Source organism: Anas platyrhynchos, chromosome 8 (genome assembly GCF_047663525.1).
Source record: "Anas platyrhynchos isolate ZD024472 breed Pekin duck chromosome 8, IASCAAS_PekinDuck_T2T, whole genome shotgun sequence".
In the NCBI taxonomy this organism is placed as follows: Eukaryota; Metazoa; Chordata; class Aves; order Anseriformes; family Anatidae; genus Anas; species Anas platyrhynchos.
In genome coordinates, this window is record NC_092594.1 from 22,735,307 (window position 1) to 22,759,640 (window position 24,334).

General features: G+C 37.7%; 1 protein-coding gene across 1 annotated transcript; it reads left to right on the forward strand.

The window, feature by feature from the left end:
- On the forward strand, positions 1-24,313 carry LOC140002993 (ER degradation-enhancing alpha-mannosidase-like protein 3). Its single transcript, XM_072041426.1, has 17 exons — positions 1-315; positions 2,488-2,533; positions 6,170-6,270; positions 8,827-8,866; positions 9,324-9,436; positions 10,190-10,343; positions 11,500-11,634; positions 13,173-13,278; positions 13,874-13,971; positions 15,280-15,405; positions 15,962-16,045; positions 17,522-17,605; positions 18,156-18,280; positions 18,776-18,941; positions 22,341-22,495; positions 23,255-23,408; positions 24,008-24,313. Exons 1-17 carry the CDS (start codon positions 152-154, stop codon positions 24,296-24,298), a joined length of 2,142 nt encoding a protein of 713 aa, XP_071897527.1. The 5' UTR covers positions 1-151; the 3' UTR covers positions 24,299-24,313.
- Positions 24,314-24,334: the final 21 nt, after the last annotated feature.

The following is a 24,334-nucleotide window of genomic DNA, read 5'->3' on the forward strand; positions in this document are numbered from 1 at the left end:
CGGCGGCGCGAGGCCGTTCCCTTGGCTACGCCGCGGGAGGGCCGGGCCGGGCCGGGCCCCGCCGCCGGGAGCCGCGGCCGCCGCGCCGCCAGGGGCGGGATGGGCCGGGGCCGGGCCTGGGCCTAGCGGCAGCGGGCGGGCGGCCGCGGCCATGAGCGGAGCTGCGGGCTGCCAGGGCGGCGGCGGCGGCGAGCGGGGGCCTCGCTGGAGGCGGCCGTGGAGGCTGCTGGCGCTCGGCCTCCTCTCCGCCTCCTCTGTGCTGGCGGCCGCGCCGGGAGCCGGGGCCATGAGCAAGGAGGAGAAGCGGCGGCTGGGGTGAGCGCGGGGCGGGGAGGGGACGGGGCCGCGGGCGCTGCCGGCGGGCCCTGGCCGGCTCCGGCCCTCCGCCTCGGGGCTTGCCGCTGCCGCCCGGGGCCCTGCGGCTGGCGGCGGGCGGAGGGGAGCGTCCCCCCCCCGTGTGCCGGCCGGGCGGGCGCCTCGCGGCCGCACCTGGGCACCGCGGGGGGTGGGAGCGATGAAGAGGGGAGTTTGGCGTGGTTCTGCCCGCTTCGTCGGCTGAAGGCAGGTTGCAGCCGTCCCTGGTCCGCAGTGGAGCCCAGGTTGGAGAGGACCCGCGAGGGGGTCGCCGAGCCCAACTCCTGGCTGCGCACAGGGCCCCTCACAAGCAGACCCCGTGTCTGAGAGCGGTGCCCGAGCGCGTCCTCAGCTCCTGCGGGCTCGGGGCTGTGACCAGGACTCTGGGCAGACTGTGCCAGCGCCCAGCTGGCCTCAGGCTGTGCTGCAAAACAATCTTAATAAAATTCTGTGCAAGAGGCCCAGAATATGTCTCAATCAAAGCACAGATAACGAAGCCAAGGAAAATCACAACTGGGAGCTTGTTTATGTTTGTATGAATCATTCAGTAAGGTACAGCAATTTTAGATGGGTTATCTCTTCCTGTGAGCCTTGACATTCTACATTAGAACCATAGGTTCTTTTTGTGTATGTGTAGAAAGCTGATTGGTTTTTAATATGGCTTTTAGTTGCATGATAAAGACTACAATGTAGGTGGCAATGTATTGCACTGCATGAAGTAGTTTGGTTTTTTAGACAGACCTTTAATCAAGCTTAGCATGATCTTCATTTATTGCCAAAGCAGCTTCACTGTCATTGTGTTCACATCAACTGGTCATTTGCAGAGAATAATGATGCAATATGTGTAGGGAAAGCACTGTGGAGACTTTCAGTTATTTTAATATCACTTGACCTAAGCAGATATTTAACTTTGGTAATGCTTACAGTTAGTTGGCCTCTGCATCTTGGGTTCTCAGGGTACATATGTTGTGTGCTTTCCTCGTGTCACTACTTAATGAGTTTAAACTTCCCCCTTCGGTTTAAATTTTTTGTGTTCATAAATTCAACTTTATGCACCTGATGCCCCTGGTGTGTGCAAGCAGTCTTGCCACTGTTCGTGTCTGGGGGCTCTCAGCTGGGTCATTTACTGCAGGTAAGCCGTGCCTCTGCTCCAGGACAAGGTTATGTCAGTCACAGAAGTCCTTTCAGAAAGCGTCTTGTAAAAGCAAGTTGCATGTAGAGAGCTAAAAGCTGTGAGAAGTCTTGTGTGTGCTAAATCGCAGGTCAGCCTGCTGTGCTTGGTGGAGCTGGTGCTTGAATGCCGCAGCAGGTACCAGCACTGCAGGCCGGGTGAAGCCTCCGACATACCAGGAAAAGGCATCTTGTCCTTTTTTTTGATGGCTTGGCTCACTGGAGGAGTGCAAACCTCTGCTTCGTTTCAAGTCATTGAACTAGACCCAAGACATTGAACCAGACCCAAGTTTCTTGGGTCTGGTTTTATCAGCGGAGACTGAGTTATGTAGCTGTTAGCTTAGAAATTAGCATGGGTAGGTACTCAGTAAAACAATTAGGTACAAATGGAAGTGGTGCACTCTGGGGAAGGCAGCCCTGTTCTATATGGCAGTGCTCCTCACCTTGACTGCTTCTCAAAAACATGCAGGAAATGTATCTTTGAGGATTTTCTTTACTGTGTGCTTGCCAAGACTCCTAATGCAAGGAAGATATGTATCTCATCACTTATCTGAATCACAGATCAGAATTTAATGCTCTGTCAGTTGGTTTTAGTGTGGGTGATTACAGGATGAACATAACTCTATGCTGGCTTTTGCTGAGCAAGGAGCGTGTCCCGTCTCTGCCTGTAACGTGTTAGTGACATCTACAGCTATTGAAGAGGAAGCACAGGAGGCTGAGAGTCCCCACATGCCAAATACTTAATTTTGTGTTAGGCAAAGGAAAAGCCAAATAGCAGCCAGATTAGGGAAAACTGTTTTGCTTTATTTCATTTACTTGAATAGAGTACACTAGTAGAGGAGCTGTTACTTACTGAGACTGAGATTATGGTAGCACATCTTGCTGTTCTAAGATAGCATGGTAAAGGACATTGTGATGCAGACCACCAATGCTGTTCTCTTTACTTTTTGTTTTGTTTTTTAGAAACCAAGTGCTGGAAATGTTTGATCATGCGTACAGCAATTATATGGTAAGGAAAATACCTGTTTGTTGAATTGTTTTTGGAATTGTTATTGCTGACCTGGAAGAGAAAGCAGGGTACAGTACTTGATGTTCTAGAGAAATAGCAGGAAGGTATTGCGGAAAATAACACTAAAATAAATAAGAGCATCCATATACTCTTTAAACGGAATTGAACAAATCTTTCAGGAGGAGCAGTGTCAGGAGAGTTACAATGGATTTCAGAATGCTGGCTAGGAATTGCTAGCTGTAACTGTTAATCTCTGCCTGATGCTTCCTCAGACTGGCTTCTCTCCCATCAGGTTATGAGCAGTTTTCATCTTCATTAAACTCTTGGGTCTGTAGTTCCAGACTCTTAACAACAGTGAAAACAGGAAGGTTGAGAGAATCTGTTACCTGATTCTGGAGAATACAAAACGATCCTATTTTGTGGCTAAAATTAAGTATTTTTGTTGTAGGAAGACATGCTAGATACAATTTGGTAGGTTTTGCCTTTTACAAGGTGTCTTGTTTGTGCATTGTACCCTCTTCTGGGTATGTGATTGTCATATGGCAGCAAGCCACACTTACCAAGGTTTCTTCTAATATGGTTTGTAACTTTTCTGTTTATGTGTCGTCACGTTCTGGGTACGTGAAGCCATTTTGCAATCTAATCAACTTTGAAGTAGGTTAGCTTAGGCTTGATGTGCTACAGCATAAGGAATTATTCAGTGGACTGACTCCTCAAGTGATAGTTACTTTCAGATATACTCTAAATAATATATTTCTGAGTAGAAGCTGTAAATGTGAGTAATATCAAATATGTATTCTTGCATAGTTGTACGAAACAATCTTTTTTTGTATATTCTTTATGGCTGTTACAGAAACCTCTCTTTTAAGTTGCACCAGTTCCTGCAGGACAAACTCAACAGTTTTTTGACAGTATCTTGCCATGTGTCCCAACTTCTGTATCATGATTTTGTCATTTAAAACAAAGGGGGGGGGGAAGCTTGTGAGTTACACATTTATATACTGCATGAGTGGTACAGAATTAATAAACGACAAGAGTATTTTCAAAATGGGTACAGTTTCCTTCTGAACTCCTGAGCTCCTGCTTTTGACACCTTAGCAGTTAAACATCTGGCATTTTGGTGTTGATTTGTAACTAGTTACTTGAGCCCTGGTTCTGTTAAAATCACTTGGCTTGGTTTTCTCATGACATTCAGAAGTAAAAACTCTTAAGGATTTGGCAACATTGTATAAAAAGTTGGCTGTAGAAAGGATCTGTGCTCCTCCTGTTCATTGTGATCGACTAGAAACAGGTAGGTGTCTTGCTACATCTGACACAAGAAAATTCTGGATTCAGGAGAATGACTTTGGCTATCCTGGAAACTCTGAACCAGAAGGATATTTATTTGCCACGTATGCTGGAACACTGAACAAACAGAGATGTGGCTTGTTTGTTCAATGCTGAAGAAAAGATTAGGGTATCAGGCTTGATTCTGACAGCAAGAAAATAAAGTGTTTTTTGCAGCTGCTTTTGAAACAGCCAGGTTAAAAGTTCTGATTTTCTGTTTCTGTTAATACTTATTTTAGAATTGAATAGCTGAAAGACTGAAAATCTGTCCTTATGTACAAAGGGGAAACCCCTTTGCCCAGATGTTTTGTTTTTTTTTTTCCCAGATATTAACAGGAGCTTTGAATAAAAAGCTGTTGTTATTTTCAGTCCCTCGACAATATTTATAATAATTGGGATGTTTTATTCTTGCCTGTCAGAAAGAAAATGTGAAAATGTCAGTCACTTCAGGTGTGGAGGCATTTCTTGCTTTGCAGCACTAGCAGCAGTGTGTCTTTTTGCTTTGTTCAAGTACCATGCTGCACTGAATTTACAGCCCAGATACTGGGAAATCTGATCAGTGCTTCTATCAGAATGTGTAGAAATTCCAGAGTATCTCTCAAGCTACATTTGTATAATATTTTTCTGAGGTATGTTTACGGTACGTAATATGTGCTGTATTTTATATTAAATGTGTCTTTCTGCTCCCTTTGAGGTTACCTGAAAGGGAGAAGTTAAAAGTTGGGAAACCACTTGTTGTAGTAGCCTTTCCTGCTCTAGGTAGACTACACAAGCTTTTATTTTTTCAAAACTCTTCTTGTCCGTTATGATACTGTAAGATAAACAGTCTGTTTTCTTCTTTCAGTGCCACCTTTTTTCTCCATAATTTAAGCCAGAGATCTTAGTTTTGACATGGCTCTTGTCATGTACTTCTTTAACCTGTTTTTCTGAATACTTTGCACAGATATTCAGAAACATCTGAGCTATATTAAAATGATCCAGATTCTGGCTTTTGCAGTTGAACTTGAGAACAAAGTCATGCAAAAACCGAAATACCCAGGTGGTAGATGGGGAAACAAGCCATCAGTTTCAAAAGAAGTTGCTGTAAGAGCTGTTTGTTTATAGAAGAATGTTCCTTATTTGCCTATGTTGTGTTTGAATATAGATTATTTTTTGTACTGTATACTTGGAAAGATTTATAATGTGTTTACTTGCAGTTTCAGCTGCAGTAATTGAACTTTTTTTAACCTGCCACATGTCAGTTAGCTGTGCTGAAAGTAAAGCAGCAGAGCACGGTACCCCAGCCGGCTTCCTGATGCAATCAAGAGGTAGAAGCTCTGTCCCAATTCGCTGGTGTTGGGCTTCTAATGGAGAAGCATTTCCATGCATATTTTTGGATTTAGGGATATTTAAGTTTCATCTTTCTGAGTGTCATTGTCCACTTCTGTGATTTTTCAGTAAACATCTGTTGCACAATGATGAGTTACGCATTTGTGTGTATTTCAGCTGATACCCCATTTTGGTGGTAGTTAAAACCTACAAAACTTACACTGACTTGACTGAAAGTAGAAATGGGTTTTGTTCAGTGGGCTTGACTTTGGCAACAGTGCCGCTGCTGTTATTTCTGCCTTAGTGACAAGAAATTGAGTTACGATACAGCTTGCTTGTGCTTTTCTAGAAGTATAAGGGTAACCATTGCTTCTCCCAAAAATCTAGTAATGCTTCACTCTTAAACTTCATTGAATTTGTAAATGGGTTAGTTTCGTTAAGCTTTTTGTGAATGTCATCTCTTGTTCTGATTTGTGTAGTGATTCACCAAATTCCTGTTTTACTTTCCAAGTGAGTTCTCGTATCAGGTACTGATTGTGACCCTGAATCGCTTGTGTTCACTTGGCAAAGTTTCCAAAGTGACTTTAAGATCTAATTCCCCTGATTTTTCCATGAAATACCAGTCACTCAATAACATCTGCATTAGTACTCGTTCTTCAGCTCATCTTTGAGGTGACTTCCACCTAAGGAACATTATAGGAAGCGTCATATGAACCTTGCTTTAGAAAGTAGAACTACTTTTCAAGGTAATTGGTGGGGTTATGACTTTTGGGGTTGTTTGTTTTTTTGTTTTATTTTTTTTGATGTGCCATTATTTGTTCCAGACTTCTGTGGGAGATGGTAGAGAGGTCCTATCATACTGTTCAGTTTAATCGGTTTTGGCTAGTCATGCAGGTTTTACTGAAGCACAGCAGCATTGGGCTTCCTTTTAACAAGCTCTGAGAATTTCCTGGAATGGCTGTGACAGTTATAACTTCATTTGTTTGTTTTGTTTCCCTTCAGGAGCATGCATATCCAGCTGATGAACTCATGCCTTTAACTTGTCGTGGACGAGTACGGGGTCAGGAACCAAGTCGAGGGGACGTGGATGATGCCTTGGGAAAGTCAGTATTTGAAACACTGTCATATGTGAACAGCTACGTACAATTTGCAGCTTGTAAAACTTGTCTCTTCAGTCAACACATACAGAAGCTTAATATTGAAAACAATTCTGTGGGTGCACATAAATCAGTAATTTGTCTCAAAAGTTCTGCTTTGAAGGAGAGAAAAAAAAAACTATTAGAAAACTGTGATTGTTTAACTTTCTTCCCAGTTAGGCAAAAATAATTGCATTTTTTTATTTCCTCCCATGATGTTAACTGATGTGAAACATTACCTTAATCAGGAAGAGAGCATTGACAGGTGAACAAGATACAAAGATAACTTTTTAAATTCATTCTGCAAGTATTTTCTGTAGCAGAGCCTTCCAAAGTGAGCTCCCATCTATGGTGTTAGTAAATTTGAGCCTTAAATAGGGTTTATAAGGTTTAATTATCAGCTGCACAGAGCAGTAGAGTGTTATCCACTATGCTGGCCTTATAAGCGATATATAAAATGCTTTTTTTTAAGTAGAAAGCTCTCTGAAAACATAATTAGTCAAATGATTATCACATGCATGGTAGCCTGAGGCCTTGGCCTGAGTGTAAACCATTACTTCAGACCTAGAAATTCTTCACAATTTTTCTCTTAAGATAACTTGAAATATAAATTACTAATCCTTTGTCAAACAACACGTGGATTTAAGGTACAGTTTCTCCAAGTTAAATTGAGCAAAGCCAAATTGAATTACTCTGAATGTAATTTTTTCTACAAATGTCTGTGTGTGCATGCTTTATGTTCCTAGAGCAAATAATTAAAAAAAAAAAAAAAGCAGACACTGATTTTATTGATGTCACTGCTTAGTGCCTCTGAGCAGAATAGCGTTAATCAAAGGTGAAGTGCTTGTTTTAAGTACCTCATCTAATACATTATATGATATTGAGCATGTCGTTTTGGTTATTTCTGGTAATGTAGAAAACTTCATTAATCTAGAGATTCCTATATAATCTCACCGTCTGTTTAAAATTGGACAGATTGACCTTGGAGGTATTGAGAGAGATGACTGATGAGAAAGAAATGTCAAGAAATTTTATTTTTAATCTGGTCATCCATTTTTTTAATGACCTTTACTTACATAGTAACATACTATTGTTTGAGTGAAAATACCTTTCCGCCTCATAGGTGCATTGAATAGTTTGGGTATTTATTTTTCTGTATGCGTGCTTTTCATGGTCCTAATAATGAGCAGTGTTTGTATTTCAGATTTGATATATAACACTTTTTCTTGCCAGCTGGCTCATCAGTCGTGTTCTACACCATTCTTTGCAATCAGAATGTAGTTTAAAAAAATAAATCACAGGATGAGACAGCTAGGTCAGTTGTACTTTGCTGTAGGGCTGGGGAGTGTACCTATACAGCAGGCTTCTCTACAGCTGTGTAATACACAATTTTACCCTTTTTTTTGTGGAAAAAGTTCCATATTTGTTACTCAGCTATGCATAGCCCACTAGTTAGTCTCCTTCTCTTGTAGAATGACACCCATGCAATGCCATTATATCTTTATGAATTAAATTTAAAAAGTGACAGTATATGACCACTTAGCTGCAATGCTAATTATCCTCATGGACAGTCGTGTTGCCTACAGTACCCAAAATTTGAGGCACTGTGCTTAAGTTCATTACACGTGTTCTTCAATAGGCAGTTGTGATTGTTTCCGAAGTTTTCACCTTTAGTGCTTCTTACTGTGCATATTCTTTTCCACGCATGTTACAAGTTACTTAACGTAAGAGCGCTTTTATTGGGTTATGCCAAGTGCTCATCCATCTTAGTATGCACTAAAATGGTCGTAGAGAAGGATATTGGGACAACCCTTACTGCAATACTACTGTTCAAACTGTATGCATCCAACTGTAGCTGGGCACCAGGTGTTGTCTTCTAATGACATGTGTAGGTATTTATCCCACAGAAGAGCCCTTGCTGCTCCATTTTGTACCTTTTCCTGTTCCATTACATCACATGTGGAAGTTTCATAACAAAATAACAGCACTTCCTTTATTCTTTCTCCAGTTAGTTGTAACACTGAATTTGATTGCAATAAATTGCAGCTTTTCCTGAAATACATATTTGGAACAATTTCTGATAGGAGAAATTTAGCTTGGTCTGGCTTTTTGATTTTCCTAAGTAAATAAACTCTATTATTGCGTTTAATAAGTCAACATTCTTCATTTAAAAAAAAGCGGCGTGGGGAGTTGAGAGTTGAATGTTACGTTGGGTCTCTTCTCAGTACATTTGATTGGAGACGAGAAATAAAAACTTAATTTGCTTACAATACCTTTAAAAGTTTTGCAGTAAATAAAAGAATCTTTATAATCATAGTTTTGTTTCAACCATTCTGGTCACTAAAAGGAAAGAAACTAAGTATCAGCAGGATATTAATTTTGATGTTAAACATGCACAGTTTTTCAGTAGCTGGTGACAATTCAGTTTCTTCCATGGTCTTAGTTACTATAAAATATGATTATATGATTTAATTTTGAAACATACAGGTCTATAATAAATCTGTTTTAAATTTTATTTCATAGGTTTTCACTGACCTTAATTGATACCTTGGACACTCTTGTGGTAGGTTTAATGTATTGGTAAACTTTTATAAAACAAAAAATGATCTTTAGCTGTTCAGACTTACATTTTTAGATTCCTTTTTTGCTTAAAAAAATATATATCATTCATCACCTTTAATCTTTAGCCATCTGTTGGAAATGGCTATTGCTTCTAAGAACTTGCAAATGCTGTGGTGATGGTGTTCGTAATTCATTGCAAGAATAATACTGGAACACTTCTTCTGTATTTCACTGTGGCTTTGTCTTATGCTATAATTTAACAAAAATGTATGCAAGATTTTTTTTTTTCAATTATAATCCATGGCAACATGCTGACATATAAGTGAACACCTCTTAGTATCTACTGAATTATTTATTTTTAAATAAATAAATAATAAATAAATAATGTTCTTCCACACCTGAGTGTGACTGTATTAGCTGTGGTGGAACCTAAATGTTTGGTTACATTTGTATTCCAGGTGTTAAATAAAACCAAAGAGTTTGAAGAGGCTGTAAAAAAAGTAATAAAGGATGTTAACTTAGATAACGACATAGTTGTATCTGTCTTTGAAACCAACATACGAGTCCTTGGGTGAGTAACTTTCATGTCTTCAAAATTCTTTAAAACTCCGTTTTAGCTCAATATCCTGAAGGTGTACCTTCATGTGCTATTTCACCTCATTTAAAAACATTTGTTCCTTTGGCAGTTAGCCTAATTCAACATAATTTGCCCTAAAAAAGGTTTTAAAATGCTAGGCAGGAATTGATGCAGTGGTGCTGAATCAAGTTGACCCCATCTGACTTCTGCAGATGCAGCATCTGTAATTAAAAAAAAAAAGCCTGTGTGTGCTGAGGTAGCAGTGTTTTTTAATGGAAATAGTCTTAAAGGTTGCACTGCTCAATACTTGATTTAAGAGAGAGAATATTTCAAAACTTAAGAGTTGTAAATTATTTCAGGTTGGAAGGTATCTCTGGAGGTCTCAAGTCCAACTTCCTGCTCGTAGCAGCATCAGAGCAGGTTAATTTTAAGCTATTTATATGCAGTTTTAGAAGTGCTATTTGTTTCTCTTAATGAATTTTGTTGGTCAAGAAAGCTGTTTTTCTTTATGAATCCATGATTTGTCTGTAACTTGGGGCTGAGTCCTAAGCAATAAGAATTGCTTCCAAATTACCAACACCTCATCTTGATTGTGGTTGGAGTTGCATCTGCTAAGCATTTCTGAAAACTATAGCCATGTGAACATAGCACAGTTATTTGCATATGGTCCTTTACACGATAGAAATTCTTGCATTGCTGGTAGATGGATATACCTGTTGAACTGTGGATATCTTGTCTTGTGTTTAGAGGTCTCCTAGGTGGGCATTCAGTGGCAATTATGCTGAAAGAAAAAGGTGAACATATGCAGTGGTACAATGGTGAACTTCTGCACATGGCGAAGGAACTAGGCTACAAGCTTTTACCTGCTTTTAACACCACTAGTGGTCTCCCTTATCCAAGAGTAAGTTCTGTGGTTTCTGCAACTGAGAAGTATTTCCATAAGGAAAATTTTTGTTGTTTCATTTTAATCTCAGTTTCTGACTTCACTTGTATATTTAAGTGTACTGAAAAACAGAAACTTGTAAATTTCTTGTTTTCAATACATGCTACTTACTATTTTTAAAATACAGCTTTTGATACTCTGAATCCCTGCATTTCCGTCTCTGCCAACTCTTATACATGTTGTCATGGGTAAATAATAACAGCATAAATCTTGTCTAATCACTGTCTGCTGATCTCTTGCTCCTACAGGCACTATCAAGTATTTGAGAGTAATTTTTGTTTTGGTACATATCGCTCAGTAAAAGATCAACTTGCAAGCACATGCAACTTAGCACAGAACTAATTAATCTTCATGGTCTACATCTGATTTTTTTTAAAGAGGGCAAATGTAACTGGAAAGCTGTAATCTAAAAATATTAATTTAATATAAAATCTGTTGTCATATTCAGTGTGGTACATATTCTCTGAATGACAGAAAAATATTCTATGTATATCATCCATTCAGTATGTAGCTTTGACACTATGTACTCCTGCTACACTGTGGGATGTAGCTTTGATTGGAAACTTTCCTGTGAGTTAAAGACTCAGGCTCTACTGAAAATGTCCAATTCAAAATGTTCAGTGTTTCTCAAAATTCTGGTGAGATGGCCCTCTCTAGAGTGCAGAAAGCTATGTTGTGCCTGGTACAAAAGCGGGTCCGTCTGCCTGGTATATTCCCTGGAGCCAGGAATATTGAGATGTCTACAAAGCTTAATTTCCCCGAGCACTTCCAATGTTGTTGAGTTTCTTGTTTGAAGGTTAGTAAGGTGCTAGAATTTTATTTTTGGGGTGGTATTCTTTTTATTCAAATGTCTAGTGAACCAAGCAACAGGCTTTGGGGCCAGTCCTAGTTTTGCTGTAGGTAATTCTGGAAATTTTATATGCATGTTTGAGGTGACAGTATATGGTGAAGCAGAGCAAAACTGAATTGATTGAGGAGGGGAGGATCTTTCTGTCTTGGAAAAAGCATAGATGATCTAGTTGCTGTACAGATGGCAGTATGAATTTTCTCTACACAGGAGTATAAATTCTTACAGCTAGTAAAAATAAAGGTAATAATCTCTACTTTTCTCTAGGTTAACTTAAAATTTGGTGTAAGACATCCAGAAGCAAGAACGGGAACAGAAACCGACACCTGTACAGCTTGTGCAGGTACCTTGATCCTTGAATTTGCTGCATTAAGCCGATTCACAGGAACATCTATATTTGAGGTTTGTTTTTTACCATTGTTTTCATAATAGGTATTCATTTGTTTTCTGCAATTTTGAAAAAATAATTTTGAATGGATGTATATAATAACTATTTTGCATTAGAAGTTTGCATATGTTCAGATTTGTTTGTGCGCTTCTTCCAAAAGCATTCCCTCTTTTTTTTTTTTTTTTTTTTGAATATACAGGAACCAATTTTGTTTCAAAGCAATTTCAGTAATGCAGAAGTAAACAAATGTATTGAAGACTAGCTAAAGTATATCATTTGCATAGTTTTTGGGTAGAGGGTTCAGGACTAGAAAAAGGAAAAGTGGTCCTTTTCCTTGAGGTCTAAGAGCTATTTGTACCTCAATATGCAACTTAAGGAAGGAAAATAAACATGCTTGTAATTATTTTGCCATGTATCTCTGGTAGTAATAAATACCCCACTGTCACTCTTAAAACTGTCTCCTAGTGCCTGTATAGATAGTGTACTCACTGATCTTAATTTTTTGCCATTTTTTGAGACTTACTATCTACTACTTAGCATCTCTTGCTCAGTTTAGTTTGTAGTCTCTTTAGATATTCAGTGAGTTGAAGAATACAAAGAAGTGACAATATATAGCAGTCGCTATTAGATAATATCAAAGTTTTTAATATGGTAAGAATTCTACTTTGAATTTTTTAGGGCAAACCTGATCTTCATGACATATTTTTCCATCTTCTTTGTCACAAAGCAGGAAAGATTAAAATAGTAAAACAATTATAACTCCCTTTTATAAAGAAAGAAAATCATAAAACTATCAGTATCGTGTTGTTCTGCTGTACATTAAAGAGTATATTTTCAGAAGTCCCTCAATTAGTGTAGCCCCACTGAAGTTGTACAACACCTATCCGGGGGTATAAGGACAACAGAAAGATGAATGAAAATGTTTGAGTATATATGCACATATATGTGTATATATATATGTGTGTGTGTGTGTGTATATAAAGATACTAAATAAAGCAAGCTCTTTCAGATTATAATTTTTTTTTGATCTTTCAATATGGCATTTGATTTCATGAAAGCAAAGTTGAGCCTCTGTTTAGTGTTTTGGTCAAGTTACTTTGCATGTATGTAAAGAATGCATACAATTTGTGTACTAATTAACCGGGGTAGCTGCTCCACCTTGAGATGTCTGAAAAGACATAATTTTGCTTAGAAGGCCATTATGTTTCTTGAAATATTTTTGAATGAGGTTACACTGTCCTGTCTGTAGGCACCATTTCACAGTAGTAAACATGTAGAAGGATGTTTATGACTTTCCTAAGAACATACTGGCAAATAGTTGCTTACACAAGCACTGCTCTTTCTAATCAGCAGTAGAATAATTATTTATGTGAAGTGTGGACTAAACATTCTTCTACTTAAGTGTGTGTAATCTAATACAGAGTTTTACAGTTTTGTTAGACATGAAACTACTTCATAGCATCTTAATTTTAATAGACAAAAGAATAAACAGTCTTTATAGTTTCCTTTAATGAGTTACAGTTTCCTTTAATGAGTTTTCTTGTTTTTACAGGAGTATGCACGGAAAGCGCTTGACTTCATTTGGGAAAAGAGGCAGCGCAGTAGTAATTTAGTGGGCGTTACTATTAATATTCACACTGGAGACTGGGTTCGCAAAGGTGTGTGATATTCTGACTCCAGAATCAGTGATTACAGGTGGTTTGGGGCAAGGAAAAAATCTTAATGTTTCTTTCCCCCTCTGCCTTTCTGTAGACTATTTTAAAATGTTAATAGGATAGGCAAGTTGTATTACGTACTTGAGAGCTGGAGAAACAAACAAAGCCTGGCGTTCCTCTAAAAGAGTATTTTTGTTGAGAAACTATTATTTTTCAATGTAAAGAAAGCATTCTCTGAATCACTTTAATACCAAGAGTGGAATGCCTTGGGATAAATTCTGAGAGATTCTACTATAAATACAAAGTGAAAATATAAATAAGACTGTGTTTGTATATGGCTGTCAGTAGGAATATTTTCATATGAGAAAAGTGCAGCTGGCTTAGATGCATGTTTGTTCATATTATGTGCATTGATATTGCAAAACTTTTAGTATAGCTGAACAGTATTGTGTATCTGCATCCATCTGTGCTTTAATTCTAGTTAGAGCCCGTTTTTCCTTTTACTGAAAGAGCCTTTGAAATCAAAATGAAGTCATGTGAAAACACCTATGTAGTTACTTAAACTAAAAAACACCTTTTCATTTTCTGTTGTTTCTAGATAGTGGAGTTGGAGCAGGAATAGATTCATATTATGAATATTTATTAAAAGCCTATGTCTTGCTGGGAGATGACAGTTTCCTGGAAAGATTTAACACAGTAAGTTAACACCTTGCTCGGATTTCTTCCTCCTGTAAGACTAATGTAGGACTAATTGTATTGTCAGTCAGTTGTTAGCCTGTGAAGTTTAGGCAGAGATCTTTAGCAGAATCTGAGATTTTGGATGTCTGCAATGCAAGTTCTTTTTGATACAAATTTTTGCTAAACTTGGGTGAACTATCACATCAGCAGCTATTTTAACCCCATCCAGTGCAGGCTGGAATCTTCTCCTGGACCTTTTACCGTGTTTCTAGTAGAGAACTGTAATTCAAGATCACCTTGAGAGTGTAGTGCTGCAAAGATTTCTGAAAAACAACAAAAGAGCTTCTCATTAAGAACTGTCCTGAAGCAATGGAGAGCTGAAAATCATGTTCTGGATATTGCATTGCATTTGCAGATTCCAAGGCCTAGTATACATTTATGTATACATACAAACTGAAGATTAGATTACATTATTTTGTAAGATTACTAAGTAATTTTGTCAGCATTGTTATTCTTTCATAAAAGATTATTATTTCTTTTGAAAATAGGAATGTCCAATAAAAATTTTTATAAAATGATTTATATAGCATGACTTTTATATCGTACACAGTACTTAAATTGGATAAAATCAGTAGCTAAAGGCCTATTGCAAAACTTGGTGTAATGCTTATTTTATATATGCTCACCTTTTAAAGCCACCATTATTATATTTATCTTCAATTATATCTGTTAACTGTGCTTCCTATTGTTTTGGCTCATGCTCATGATTTACCTTCTCTGCGTCTGAAAACAAGACAGCTATCTTGAAAAGAATAGGATTAGAAATCAGAAAGCTGTCAAATGAGCTAGAGGTTCTTAAATTGTTTTCAGTAATTAAGTCCAGTTGCTTTAGGTTTGTTTTTTTTTTTTTAAGCCTACTTTTCCTCTTCTCCTCCTGAGTTGTACTTGCCTTAGAATTCTCTTTTATTCAGAGAAAGCAATTTCAGCTTTGCTTAGCGTGCACTTACGGTACAGATGTTCAGACTGAATCTTTAACTGTGATAGTTGCTTGTTGAGTATACTCATGGCTTTTGAGTATACCTTTGTATGTGTGTTACTTGGAAAATGTGACTTGTATAGCATGTACAGTACTGTGGAGCATTGCAATAGCTGGTACCCTTTTGGTTTGCCAAGCTAGAAACTACTCTGTATTGCAAAATGCAGTAACAATTGGGTGGGAAGTACTGGTTCTTCCATTGAAATAGAATGCCATAGGCTTGTGATCTAAATCTGTCACGTAAAACATAATTGATAACAGAAAAATAACAAATTTATTTTATTTGTCAGCACTATGATGCCATAATGAGATACATTAGTCAACCACCTCTCCTTCTTGATGTTCATATTCATAAACCAATGCTAAATGCTAGGACCTGGATGGATTCTTTGCTAGCTTTCTTTCCAGGATTGCAGGTAAGGCTTAAAACCCATCTGCAGATTAATTTTTATAAGTAATAAGCAGTTAAATAGACTGGATATGTAATTGACAAGTCAAGCTTAGTAACCTGGTTTTCAAAAAAATTAATTTGGAATTTCTGCATTCGCTCCTTTTATTTATATGCTATGATGCAGGTTGACTTGCATCCAGAAAAGTATGTTCATATGATTCACTTCCTTCACTCCTAGTCATGAAAACACTTGAATTAAGCTGCCTTTTTAATAATCTAAAGACAAGTTTTCTAGCTTGTGTGCAAGTTACATCTTTAAGGTTAAATAAATGAAGTTTCCACCACGCCTGTCTGTAAATGGTAGTAATTGTTTCTCTACACAGGCAGTCTTAATGACCCCACTGATTTTGCTTAAAAAGCTCTTATGAAATATCTGTGATGTACTCTGAAATAGGGTAATACAATGTGTATCTGCTGGGAATGTAGAAATTCATGTGTGGCTTTACACAGCAAGTGTGCCTAACTTTGAATATTATTTGCACGTGTGGTAAGTTTGTGTTAATTTTATTACTGAATTTTAGGTGTTGAAGGGTGATATTCGACCTGCTATTGAAACTCATGAAATGCTGTATCAGGTTATAAAAAAGCATAACTTTCTTCCTGAGGTAAGGTAGTTGTTTGGTTTTTTTTATCATGTAAATTGATTCTTACCTTACATTGAGCAGTATCAGACATACATTTGAAAAAATAGTAGGTTACGTGTCATTAAAACCAAAGGCACACTTCTACAGCATTCTTACGCAGTTTACAGTCCTACATGTATGACAATAGGGATATGAAATATTTTTCCTTCAGTTAGGCTGTAGTTAGCACAGTAATAATAATTAAGTTGCTTAGACTTTATATTTCAGCCTTTCAAAATTGATTTTGACTTATTTCAATATGCAAAGCTTATATAAACACATGTGGTTGTAGCTGCTTAGTAACATAATAGCATTAATGCTAAAAATCAGTCATCTTCGTTAACCCAAGGAAGGAAAATGAAGGCTGATTGTTCAGAGAATGTTCTGAAATCTTGTATAATGTTCCTGAACGCAGGAACAAGAACTTGTATGTAGATACTGCAGATGCAGTGTTTGAGCGAGTTAATTCTGCACAGAAAATCTTGCTTACCTGTTGAAGTATGTCATTCTGTGATGACCCAGAAGGTTTGAGAGAGCTTCTGACTCTTTTGGTAATTTTGACTTTCATCTGGTGCTAGTTTGTTTCTTTTAGAGGATATTTTAGTTAACGTTACTGTGGAAACAGACCAGAAAATGCTCTCCAGTCACTGGAATGATTTTTTGAGTACTTTTGAAATGATATGATTTTCTTCTTTAAGCTTTTGTGTTGTTTTTTAGTGCTTTGTATTCATAAAGGAGATTTTGAAAGATCTGCTAGTGGTATTTAAGCCAATATTGTATCCCCTTTAGCAAAGACTTGGTTTAAACCCTAGTAGAGACTAGTAGTGTGTGTAAGTCATCACAGAAGCGACTTTTGCCAGTACATGTTGAGAGTGAATACACAGAGTAGGAAATTTTTAGATAACTGACTTCTGGTGTCTGGTATTTCTTATGTCAAACAGCTGCTTACAATCTGTCAGTCTGAGATGACAATTTAATGTACTGGAAGTGTCAGGTGGTATGTATGTTTGCAGAAATGGTATTTCTTGAAGCTCTGGTTGGTCTCTCTGTAGCAACCCTGCACCAAGCTACTGTGGATGGCTTGTAGCAGTGTGCTGGTGCAGGTGGGAGCAATGGGTGGCTGTGTGCTCCCTCCTGGGGCTGGAGCACGAATTCTCATCTGGGACCTTTTGTCTCCTGAAAGCCCTGCGGGGCTCCCTTCATTTCTAAGCGGCTGGATGATGTCAGGTCTTCTGTGCTGACACAGCTTAAATCTTTCTTGTACTAAATGTGCTACAGCACTGTTTTAGGTTTTGGTCTCAAGTGAACTAACTAAAAGGAGGTTCTTGTGGCCTCCTAAGATTGGCGTTGGGCATCAGTCCTCCACTGGTGTACCTCAGCTGTTGTAATATGGTTAACACAGAATTCGAAGTAAACCCATGTTTGTTTTTCTTGCATGATTTTTCTCTTCTTCCTCAGGCTTTCACAACAGACTTCAGAGTTCATTGGGCTCAGCATCCTTTAAGGCCTGAATTTGCTGAAAGTACTTATTTCTTGTATAAGGTAAGATCAGTTTCATTCCTCTTTTGGTTGCTTTTTCTTGCACCTAGAATTGTAACTGAATTACAACACCAACACAAAATAAGTAGCCTATCCAGCTTATTTTATCTACTGGAACCAGTTCTGTATATAGACAGGACAGAAGTATTATTAGTATTAAAAATTGTTCTAGGAATTTTATATGCCTAGCATTAAAAAAAAAAAGTCATTAAATGACAAAAGCCCGTATTTTTAAAGATATTTAGGATTTGATGATCTCTTAGATCTTGTAGAGACTTAAGAACAAAAGCTACTTGTACCTTGCAGAGTAACACCAAATGTCTTGGTGTCTGTAAATACTTTCATGTGCTTGTCTGTGTTTCTGCAAAAGGTGACAGTGTTGTACCTCAGAGGTCCTATTTGTGACTGGTTAGCTCCTATTGATAAATTAGGCCTTACTGGTATCTAAGAAGGTACGAAAACAATATATTACAACAGAGCAATTAAAGCAGCTAATTGTGAAGTCTGTGTATGCCTGAAGGTTGTTTTTTGTTGTTTTTTTTTTTTTTAATAGGCTACTGGAGACCCTTATTATCTAGAAGTAGGAAAAACACTAATTGAAAACTTAAACAAGTATGCAAGAGTACCTTGTGGGTTTGCTGCAATGAAGGACGTTCGTACAGGAAGCCATGAAGACAGGTGAAAGCTTTTGCAGTATTTTTTTTCTATGAAATTGTATGGGGAAAAGAAGTCTATTTACCCTGTTGATGAGATTGAATTGAATAAGACTTTTGAGTAGCTGTCTGTCTTAAGGTTGGTAACCAGTTCTGAAATTATCAATACTTGTCATAGTCTGTAAACTATTTCCATATTTTTACAGATTGTTTTACATAAGAATATTTTTAGTTTAATAACCTTTAATTTTATAGCACACTTTCATTAGATTCAGAGCAATAGATTAATTACTTTCAAACAAAATATACTTCAAATCTAGAAGTTTCAAAAATTAAAATAAAATAGAATTTGTTTTAGTGTAATGCTGCTTTGTATTGAATATGCTGAATTGCTTCGTTCCAAACATAAAGATCAATAACAATAGTCATGAAGACTTCAGAGATGGAGCAATATGAGTATTTCTTTTACTGACATTTTAGAACAATGTGTATCTTAAAGGGCATCTGTTTTTTTCCATAGAATGGACTCTTTCTTTCTGGCTGAAATGTTTAAATACCTTTACCTGCTGTTTGCTGATAAGGAAGACATGATTTTTGACATAGAAGATTATATATTCACTACAGAAGCTCATCTATTACCACTTTGGCTTTCCACTACAAACCAAACCATCTCTAAAAAAAATACAGTAAGTAACCTCAGGTTTATTGGTGCTGAAGATCAGTTCCTTTTCTGAGAGGAAGTGGAAGAAAAATCATAGTTCATAGTATGCTAGTTTTGACAGTCTGTTTTGTCTGAACCATTTCATCATATTAACAGTGACAGTCACATGCATCTGAATGTTTCCGTAATCAGATACTGCATCACTCAGTCTTGAGAAAAAAGTTGTGGCTATTAGCGATATTTAAAAAGAATCATTCTCTGTCTCGGGTTGTATAAATCTTAAAATCACATGCTTTGATATTTTTATCTTCACATTTATTTTCTCTTATTTTTCTACAACATTTACAACAACATTCTTAAGTCTTTTTGTTGCTTATTTTACTACACAGACCCTTTGCAGATTTTCAAAGATTCTTGAGACTTCTGCAAGGTTAATTTGACAAGATAGTTATAGCTTTTGAGATGTTTAATTGTTCTAGTTTGTGTGATATGCATCTGTTATGTAAATTTAGGACTATAAATGTGTTTATAAATTATCTTCACCTTCCAAAATACCTTATGTTACTACAGCTGTGTCTTGAAGCATAGAAACACTTCTCTTATTTATGTTCAATAATGTGGTATAGTTTATTTATAAATAAGTGTCATGAGGTTGATTTTGTTTGTTTCCTGATGGTGGATATCCTGCACTCTTTGAAGTGTTCTTTTTCTTGAATATCATCTCTTGTCTTTGAGTTTAGGAAACAGGGATTGTGAAGGAATTGCAAATGGATTTAAAAGGGACAGCATATATTACCAAACTTTTTCAACACCTGTGATGTAACTGGTTTTTTTTGCTGCTTTTTTGTCGCTGGTGTGATTAGCGTTTTTCAAATTATGCACAAAGTTCTTCAAAGGTTTTTAAAGATTGTTTTATATAATTTTCATTCCCAATATGAGAAGGTGATTACTTCTGAGATGCTCAAGATTCTCACAGGTGATGCTTTCATGAAGTGCTCGCCTAATTATGTAGTCTTCTTGAGAATATCAAATGTTCAGTAAAAAGCCAAAGAAAAGGATAGAATAATTTATTTGAATGTAATTATCTTAAGCTTTGTTAAGTCTGAATTACAAATGTGCTTAACGCAAATCTAAGAAAGTTTCCGTTTAGTATGTTGTTGACAACATGCATGAAATGTACCCTTGGTGGGAGAGGATCAGGTCGGGGAATTCTTAAGCAAACTGAACATTCATAAAGTTCATGGGCCCTGATGGGATGTACCCATGAGCACTGAGGGAGCTGGTAGTTGTGATTGCAAGGCCACTCTGTATAATCTTGGATTGATCCTGGCAACTGGGAAAACTGCACAAAGACTGGAGGAAAGCAATTGTCACTCTTGTCTTCCAGAGGGGCAGGAAGGAGGACCCAGGCTGATCATGATCAGCCTCACTTTGAACCCTGAGGAGGTGATAAAACAGCTCATCCTGGAAACTATTTCCAGGCACATGAAGGAAAAAATTCTTGGGAGCCAGCATGGATTCACCAAGAGGAAGGAAGTCATGCTTGACCAACCTTATAAGCTTTTATAATGAAATCATCAATCTGATGAGGGTCAGGCTGAAATCACCAGCCTGAGGAGAGAGCAGTGGGTATTGTTTTCCTGGACTTCAGTAAGGCCTTTGATACTGTCCCCCATAAGATCCTCATAGAGAAGCTGTTGAAGTATGGGCTAGCTAAGCAGACCAGGATCAAAAATTGTCTGAGTGGCTGGACCTGGGGGGTGGTACAGTCTAGTTGGAGGTCAGTGCAAGCAGAGTACACTGTGGGTCCAGTCCCGTTGAACGTTTTCATTAATGATCTGGATGATGGTTGGGGTGCATCCTCAGCAAACCTGCAGATGATGTGAAACTGGGGAGAGTGTCTGACTCACCAGGGGCTGTGCTGCCATCCAGAGGGACCATAACAGGCTGGAAAGGTGGGCTGTCAAGAACCTTCTGAAGTTCAGCAAGGAGAACTGCAGTGTCCTGCACCTGGGGAGGAACAGCCCTAGGTACCAGGACATGCTGTGGCCACTAAGCTGGAAGGTAGTGCTGCAGAAATAGACCTAGGGGTCCCTGCTGGCCTCAACAACTCTGTGAAAGGGCTAAAAGGCTGTGAAGCTGTGTTACTATTTAATGGAATTCAGCTGATGTGGAAAAAATGGATAGGAAAAATAAAGTGTGTAAACATATTTTTAATGTAAACACAGTGAGCTGAAATGTCTATGAGATAGTTGGTAGTAGCAAGCCAACATCCTGTTTGTATTTATTCTTGTAAACAGGAAAGGTCGTACTGTACTGTGCTGGAACACGCAATGTACTGTAGACCTTTCTGAAGTGACGTGACTACCATTGGTCACACCAAAAGCAAAGATACTTGAAAGTGTTGATTCAAGTAAGCTAATAGCCTTTTAGTTTTTTTATAATTTTTGGGAGCCTTTAAATAAATGTTTTTATTAGCTAATACATTGTAAACAGCGTTGTTTTTTACGTAAGTAAATACTACCTTAATTTTTATAGGTGGCAAAATTAACTTGCCAGTTATTCAATGTGTTATTTGCAAACAGTGCAAAGAAACAAAGTGGAGACTAAATATGGCTCCACTTTTTCCACTGTGCACACGCTCCACATGATTTCACGTAATAAAACAGTGATTTGTGCAGATGTTAACTATCATCTTTTCTGAAAATATAGAATATTATAATTATATATAGGTACAGCCTTGCCCCTTCACAAGCTTACAAGTCAGTATAATTACTGATGAGGAGAATCTTTTGTTCATGAAGTTTCAGGAAGCCGCTGGTTTTCCTTTTATAATATTCTTTATAAACATGCATTTAACTTTACGATGTATGGCTATTGTGGTATTTTATGAATGAAATTGATCTCCTACAATATTTTGTAGATTTTTTTTGCCCAAAGGAAAGATGTGACATTATTAGTAACCTCAAATAAGAATTGCTTAAAACCTGCAGCTGCTTCAGACAGCATCAAGGCAATTACAAAGAAATTGTAATTACTTCCTCAAGTTGTCAAGCGTGTGAAGGAACAGGGACACTAGGTATGTTATGAGCAAACTTGAGAAATACTGTGTGCTGGTTGACAATTAACTGTGCAAAACAGTTCTAGAAACTGAATGCAAGATGGGCAAATTACAAATTGCAAACAATGTGTTTATGCCTAAAAAGGTGTTGCGGTGCACTGATTTCTTGTTATCATTGTGTGGTGAGGCACAGAAGAATTATGCATTTCTCACTTCTGGAAACTGTGTGGTTGTAGGACATTCATTCCATTCAACTGCTGCATGTCCTGAGCACACTGATGACTTAGGGTAGGCCTGTTTGTTAATTTTATTGTAAAAATGTAACCTGAGTTTTTAATAAGTTATCTGTATCTTTCATTTTAGACTACAGAATACACAGAGCTGGATGACAGTAATTTTGACTGGACCTGTCCGAACACCCAGATCCTTTTCCCAAATGACCCAATGTTTGCTCAGAGTATTCGTGAACCTTTGAAAAATGTGGTGGATAAGAGCTGTCCTAGGGGTATTTCCAGAGCGTAAGATGAATATCTTCTGTCTTTTTTGTTACTGTAGGAATGTCAGGAATAGTGTCTGTTATGCGTGGGAGGAGAAATAGGAGGTCTACTTGGAGCTTCTTGACCTTGAGGTTGTAGTGGGAAAAATTAGTTTTGTCTGGCCTCATTGGTAATGCTTTGTTCATTTCCATCAGGAATTGGTGAATGTTTCATAGCAAAAGGAGTTTAATGAGCTATATACTCCAAATGGAAATTGTAGCCCACATATTACAGGAAATACATCTTCTGAATTTGTAAAATTAATTCCTGTGGTTTCTTGAACAGTTCTGCAACTCTTTTCTGTAGTAAGAAAAGAATATTGCTGTACATAATTTCAGATATTTTGAAGAGCTTAGGTCAGTCTGAAATTGAAGTTTATCCTTCTGACCATCTGTGATATTTGTGCTTCATGAGTAAAAGACTGAGTAGCAATTGTTAGGGGAAATGTTCTGAATCGATCTTACAATTACACAGACTACTTAGAAATGAGAGGCAGCATATGATAGGTTCACATTATCAACATTTTTGTGTTCTTTGTCACAGTACAAAATCATCAAGAATATAGGCAGCTTCTAAAAAAGGCTGAAGTTCTCTGTTGAAATAAATGTGTGCTCAACTTTATTCCAAAAAATTGTTATCTTGTGGTGGTAGGAATAACCTGTGGAAGCTGTGTGAGAGTTATGTTTCAAGAATAATCTTTTTTCTTTTTATAAAGCTTTGATTTCTAATATCTTTTGTCAGAGAGGAGAGTTTGGGAAGTGGACCAAAACCACCATTGAGAGCCAGAGATTTCATGGCCAGTAACCCTGAGCATTTGGAGATACTGAAGAAGATGGGAGTCAGTTTGATTCATCTCAAAGATGGAAGAGTACAATTAGTACAGCATGCAGTGCAAGTAAGACCCAACAGTACCTCTTTTGAAAACTTCTAGTAAAATTGTACTAGTTATGATATTTAGCATTTTGAGGTTCAGGAGGGACAGAGTGACTGGAGAGGGGAGGGAGCGCATGAGGTGGATGTGCAGCTGTATTTAGCAGCTTATATGTTGTCAGTATTTTGTCAGTAACACTTTTAACTAATCTTCCATTAAATTAGATAGAGGCTTTTCATGTCCAAGTAATGCAGTTAATAGGGTCTCATCTGAAAATACGAAGTTCTCAATGTGAGATATTTCTATTCATTTAGGAGTTCTAATTATTTACAGATTTTTAGTCTACAGTGTGGTGAAATTGCTAAAAAGTTAAATTCCGCTTTTGAAATGGTGAATGAGTGCCAAGAGCAGTCCACTCTGTATCTTACAATCTTTGTAACATTGAATGTTTGCCAACAGTATTGTTTTGTGAGGAAACTGATATAAAAACAGAGCATTATTCTGAACCATTAAAGTACTAATGTATGTGATGTAAATGGTGGCCCAAGCAAAGCTAACTTCATTTTTTTCTCCAAGTTTGTCAAACATTAAAGATGAAACTTTATTATTTCTTTACTCTCTAGGCAGCAAGTTCACTTGATGCTGAAGATGGCTTACGGTTCATGCAGGAAATGATTGAACTCTCCAGTCAGCAACAGAAAGAGCAACAGCTACCTCCTCGTGCTGTTCAGATTGTTTCCCATCCATTCTTTGGCAGGGTGGTCTTGACTGCAGGACCAGCGCAATTTGGGATGGATTTATCCAAACACAAATCAGGGGTGTGTAAGATGTATCTGGGATCTGTTCTTAGCTTTCTGTTACTTTCCATATTGCTGAAGCCTAAATTTTGTAATATTGATACTGTTTCAGGGTAGCTAGGTAGTGTGATTAATTAATTACAGGGGTTAAAA

What these genes read in the sequence shown, in the direction of transcription:
- LOC140002993 (XM_072041426.1), top strand. Translation starts at nt 152, where the DNA reads ATGAGCGGAGCTGCGGGCTGCCAGGGCGGCGGCGGCGGCGAGCGGGGG. An exon ending in GAGGAGAAGCGGCGGCTGGG is followed by an intron (nt 316 to 2,487) that starts GTGAGCGCGGGG and finishes TTTGTTTTTTAG; the next exon opens with AAACCAAGTGCTGGAAATGT. An exon ending in TGGAGACTGGGTTCGCAAAG is followed by an intron (nt 13,279 to 13,873) that starts GTGTGTGATATT and finishes TGTTGTTTCTAG; the next exon opens with ATAGTGGAGTTGGAGCAGGA.